This window comes from Battus philenor, unplaced genomic scaffold, assembly GCF_028537555.1.
Source record: "Battus philenor isolate CCGP_79_NKW_IND1 unplaced genomic scaffold, ilBatPhil1.0.hap1 SCAF_5, whole genome shotgun sequence".
NCBI lineage: Eukaryota > Metazoa > Arthropoda > Insecta > Lepidoptera > Papilionidae > Battus > Battus philenor.
The window spans coordinates 5,839,395-5,845,394 of NW_027181715.1; the positions used below are offsets into that span (position 1 = coordinate 5,839,395).

The window sequence follows — 6,000 nt, forward strand, 5'->3', positions numbered from 1 at the left end:
GTGAAAAAAACTACCGAAAGAAAGACATACACGTCCGCGACCTAACGTAACAGACTGAAAAATTTCAAAGTCGCAAATCTCATCAACGATTTGTACAGACGTTTACAATAACCAAGATACATCTCCCAAAACCAAAAAAAGACATATTATATATGTGTTAATAATTTTGATTGTGTTCAAAAACTATGATTTCACCATTTATTGTGACGTCATATTTATTTAACTCTAACGACTGTGTTCATCAAAAACATCAGAACAACATTTTAACTATTAAATGCGAAACAAAATAATAACTTTATTATCTTAACCATTAGTTCCTATACTTCAATCTGGAGGTATGTGCTATTTAAGGTATTGCGCAGCAAAACGACAAATTTGACTTAATTTTTATGTGATACTTTGCTTTTATTTAACCGCCCTTAGAAGCCCGAAAACTTGCCGTAACTCTTCAGACAGGCTAGCCTCTTCAAAAGAGTTGAAATTGTTGTTGTCTGACGGTGCTGTCGAATCATATGTTAAATGAAAGGAATCATCGTCACTGTTACTCCTACATATTGTATAGTAATAAAGATACGTACATAATATAAAGTTAAATAATACTTATGTATACTATATAATAATAATACTTATAACCAAGTAAATATTAAAACTTAAAAAAATAAATATGCCAGAATAAATACGACTGTTGCAAACGAGAATCTTTGCAGCATCCGCCTTAAACATCTTAAAAATTGAAAAAAATAGAAATAAATTGAGAGCGGACGACATGAAATTTACATAACGAGCAAAGCCTAAACAATAATGAAAAGGACGAAAAATCAGTATCGGTTGACACTTGCCATGGCAAGAACATAACATGTTTTTGAATAGTAAATTTATTATAATAATTAGAAGTAAGGAGAGAGCCAACGTTAATAATTGAGCGAATATTTTTTTTAATTACAACCGCGTAATTATATTCGAAACATTACGGAGCGCATAAACGGAAAGTAGACAATATGTGACGCGACGATTAACCAATTAGTTCTTACGTTGCTTATTATTCACGCAACCGGGATTAGGCGCGGAGGAAAGCTTCTGTGGCGCCAATGATTACTTGATCAGCAACGGATCCAGCTCTTCAATTGACATAATCTTAAGATGACATCCGTCCGCAGTTTTTATATGGATGATACCCGTGTCCAGCTCCCATGCACGCCGAAATGTTGTTGTGCTCTCGCGAAAACTAGCTGCTAAGCTCTTGTTAGAAATTCCTTGACACTTGCTGTCGCATTCTTGAGTTTGTTCTTCGTTCTCTAGACATTGGACCACACAGTATGGTCAGGGAACCTCACTAAGATGGGCCGCTGATGCTCCTTGCCTTTGGATCCAAGTCTATGGCAGACAGGGAAGGTGAAGGTTGAGATATCTGACAACCCCATCGACGTCTTCAGGACGTTGAGTACGACGTTACCGCAATCTTCGTTCTCTGCCTCTGGTGTTAAGTAATACTTGTAGAGGATAATGCTGCACATATTAATACAATTTATATTACAAAATTGAGCTGTTTATGCAATCTATGATATTAGATCTGCCGATGGTAATTAATTATTGTAAAAATAAGCATTAATTGAATTGTAGTTTTCTTTACACACTTAGAACAATGAGGCCACTAAGCTCTTAAATATTCTGCGCGGATGCTTCATAGAGGTCCTATGCAAATGATGCTATGAAATTACGCTGTCATTAGTTATGTGTTCGGATTATAATCCACATTATAAGTAATACAACAATAAAACGGTAAATTAGTTTTGCGTTAAAGGAAAACACTTTACAACATGTTATGTACAAATTATAGATTTAAATCGAACATCAACGAAAATATATGCTACAAACGCAAGATGACCGTTTTATTAAAATTAGACTAAAAACAATATAAACAAAAATATTGTTCGTACGGAAGTATAAAATAAAATATGAAAATACAAAAACCGGTAATTTCAAATAAATTACATACACAATACAGTAATAGTTTTACATATCTATACACTTCTTAGATATATATATAAATATAAATATATATATGTGTGTATATATATATATCTGTATATATATATATCTGTATATATATATATATATATATATATCTATATATATATATAACAGCACTCATTCATGTAGAACTGGACCCATAGTCCTTTTTAAACTAGTTAATATACAGCTAAAAGTATCAACTTTCGGGAGACTATTCAGAAAAAAATATATTAATTCTTATCTACGTAACTATTAATGTTTATTTGAAAATCCTTCTACCAATTAAATACAATATTTAGATAAGACTATCAAAATTACAACTTTACTTAGTAATGTAATTTAAACGATGCGTTTTTCATATAAAAACTCAAAGATCACAATAGTTTCACAACACTCGAACAGGACACGCTTCCAAAATGTTCACTTTTATTGTTTTATTCGCCTTGATCGCGGCGGTGGCATGTAAGTATCATTTTATTGCACTCTTACATCAACTAGACTTAAAACTTTTCCTTTCTATCATTAAGTAGATCAAATTGAATACTCTATCTATCGATACTCTCGTTCAATATGTTTTTTTTAAAACATCAATCATCTAATATGTAAAAGATAATTAATATACGAAGAGCAAAGAGCGATTGAGAGAGTTATGCTCGGTGTTTTGTTGCGAGTTCAATTCAGAAAGGAGGAGGTCAGCACAAAAAGCAAGTTCGTGCAGCCAATGGTCTATAGGGCTAAAAGATTCTGTAATGGCGACCATGATACTGTAGTCACGGCGTGGATAAACCCCCCACTGGGTAGACTCCCGATATAATCAAGGTCGCGGAAAGTGCAAGACAGGTCACCTTGGCAATCTTTGAAGGAAGATTTTGGATCTATGGGTTGAAAAAACTTAGAAAAAGAAGGATATGTTATGAAATTATACCACATTAATAACATTCATGACCATTTATGCAATATATAAGAAAATAAAAGAATTTTTCACTACTTGTAATTAAAACAAAATGTTTAAGTCATTTTCCTTTAAGTTGAATAAATTAAAAATGATGTCTTTTTTTAATTATATTCACATATACAACCGAAAACAGAAAAATCAAAAAACGCAAAAATCTAAAATATCACTGGCATTAAAACACTATCAAAGCTATTGAAAAAATACGAATTTTATATCCAAATATTTTTAATAGGCGATGGCATCTGTAGCGACGTCAATGAATACAGAAAATTGGACGGAAATTGCGACTCCTTCATAGAATGTATAGTAAGTAACAAGGCAAATCTAAAACTCCTTAATTAGTTGTATCAACAACTAACTTCTATCCATTATTTCAGGAATCAAAAGAATTCCAGAGGCTCTGCCCTGACGGCCTCCATTTTAATGCCAAGGCGGTTTGGCCAGAATATCCTTGTGGATATCCTGACGACGTGCCATGCGCCTCTAACGATGTTCCGCGTAAGTTGCCCTATTCCTTCCTCTATTTATGTTTATTTCGAGGTTTTTTTTAATCACGACTATCATAGTATATCATTACGGGAAGCTCAATTTTCTTTAAGCTTCTATTAAATTAGCTTTTATAATATTTTTCTCTTCACCTATGTACAAGATCACTACAAACGACCCACATCAAATATAACTAAATGTACATTTGAATAAACATTTGTTTAACGAAAAGTTAACACAGATGATAATATAAGGGGTAAACACAATACCCGGCAATAAATGTTGCACATCGACCTTTGGAAAGAGACAATCGACTAATTTCGGCTTCGAAGAGCGTTATCTCTGTCGCACGACTGATAAAACGTCACATAGGTGGTGTGAATTAGCCGATTGTCTCTTTCCAAAGGTCGATTTGCAATATTTATCGCCGGGTACTGTAAATAATTTGACCAGATATTGCACGTTCCTAACGAAACACAATCGTTCCGCTTCGAAATAATAATAGGATAAGTAACTAAAGGGCACCAGTAAAAGAGACAAATCAAAAAGGAGAAACGATTACATTGATAAAAAATAGAGTCAATTAAGACAATCTCAATAAAAAAAATTCCAGAACAAGCCAGAGTAACACAGGACTGCCCACATGAGTACGGCTTTTTCGAGTCGCCTTTAGCTACGTCAACTGACTGTGGCAAGTACCGGCAGTGCGTGGGAGGTATCGCTTTTGAAAAGGAGTGCCCCTCAGGTCTTGCTTTCAATCCCGAAAACGGTCGCTGTGACTGGCCTCCTCTTGTACCTTCTTGCAATGCTCCTGGTAAGTTACAAATCATTCCAAGTCAATATTAACGGATTAGAATTTATAATTAAATTAATTTCATATTATTAATATTACTTTCAGCGTTCCTTGGCTTCGACTGCCCTCCTGGATCTGTTGACCAGTACGGATATGATATTACTGAAAACTTTGAGTAAGTAGTACACATTTTTAATTTCGCCAATATTTTTTTTTATTATACGAAGAAAGCCAATAATAGCTGAAATAACTTTTGTAAAGAACAGATCATTATTTGGAGTTAAAAATACGTACTCATATAATGTATGAAAGTAACTGACATAACCCAGCGTATTGGCATATTGAAGTGGTAGCAGGCAGGTCAGTTAGCGCCTAGAACAAATATCCGTTGGTGTGGTAACGTTCTGGAATAAAGACCACGGACTGATAAGCCTAGCGTAGGGTGTCCACCTATAAGACGGACGGATGATTGTTAAGGTTACGGAACACGACCGCGTTCCATATACTAACTAAATTATGTATGAGGAAGGCATATGTCCAGCAGCGAACATCTTATGGCTAAAATGATAATAATGATGATGACGGTCTCTAGATTGTACTTCATAAATCGAAAAAACAATTGAAGTTTATATAACATTTAAATTGCATTATTTATTCACTTTAAACAAACAGGCCAACAGCAAAATATAACATAAATTTAACCTTTGCACTCCAGCCTAATAACGCATAGAGGCTAACAGCAACTCCAGCACTATATTAGTTCCAAGTGCATACCTATGATGTAAAAGAAAAATAGAGTAGTTTCAATAAAACAAAATTTTTATTTCTCAGCTATTTTACAAATGAAACATATTCTAACTTATATTATAAAAGAAAAACCTAAATTTTAAGACTTAAAATTTCTTAAAGTGTGATATCTTTCTAAAAAACAATTGGCCATTTGCATTCGCGGTTTACCGGAAGAAGTATCACAGTATTCCGAAGTTTCGCGTCTTTGTTCTTTTTCCTGTCTATTAGAACAAACGATGCAATTCCTTTTTTTTGGCTTTTTTTGTCTAGTCTTGTTTCAGTTGCTGAAGTGGAAAGTCTTGATCAATCTTCGCGGAATTCACCTACAAGTTAAACGACTAATCTCTTGACGAACTTCAAATGTGACAATAGTTTTTCGTTCTTGCCTTTTTTACACACTGCTATAAAATGTATGCATTTATTTCAGACATCTCCATTCCCCAAAAGAACATCTTTCTCCACAACTTATGAGATTATTTCTTAGAAAACAATATAATGATGCGTATTGATCGGCGCGATCAACACCACCCATTGAAGCCGTATTTGCAATGAAAGTTAAGTTCGTAATGAAGTTTTGTGATGTTTTTATGTGAAACTTGCAGAATTCCCGGCAAGTGTTACTCGTTCGTCGCGTGCTTCAGAGGCGGACCTCGCTTGCTCTCTTGCGACCTTGGATTTAAATTCGACCGCACCGTCAACCGCTGCGTCAACTCCAATCTCGTGAGGAGCGACTTCCCATGCGAAGATCGCCCGCAGGAATAATATATTCATTACATATATATAACATTGTGAATTTTTTTCTTACAATAAATGGTAATAAATAATAATGTTTTTTTTCGTATATGCCATCTCCTTTTATATAAAATGATAATTTTTATTGATTATTTTAGCCGTTAAACAATCAAATAAACGAGAAAAACATCACCGTGTTTTTTGTTGACTCTTCTCAGATGACGACGCCTCT

At 34.1% G+C, this 6,000-nt stretch overlaps 1 protein-coding gene across 1 annotated transcript; it reads left to right on the forward strand.

Annotated features, from left to right (window-relative positions):
* Window positions 1–2,397: 2,397 nt before the first annotated feature.
* Window positions 2,398–5,798, forward strand: LOC137929853 (protein obstructor-E-like). The gene is made up of 6 exons (XM_068772971.1): window positions 2,398–2,475; window positions 3,201–3,274; window positions 3,346–3,466; window positions 4,068–4,268; window positions 4,353–4,422; window positions 5,639–5,798. Exons 1-6 carry the CDS (start codon window positions 2,430–2,432, stop codon window positions 5,796–5,798), a joined length of 672 nt encoding a protein of 223 aa, XP_068629072.1. The 5' UTR covers window positions 2,398–2,429.
* Window positions 5,799–6,000: the final 202 nt, after the last annotated feature.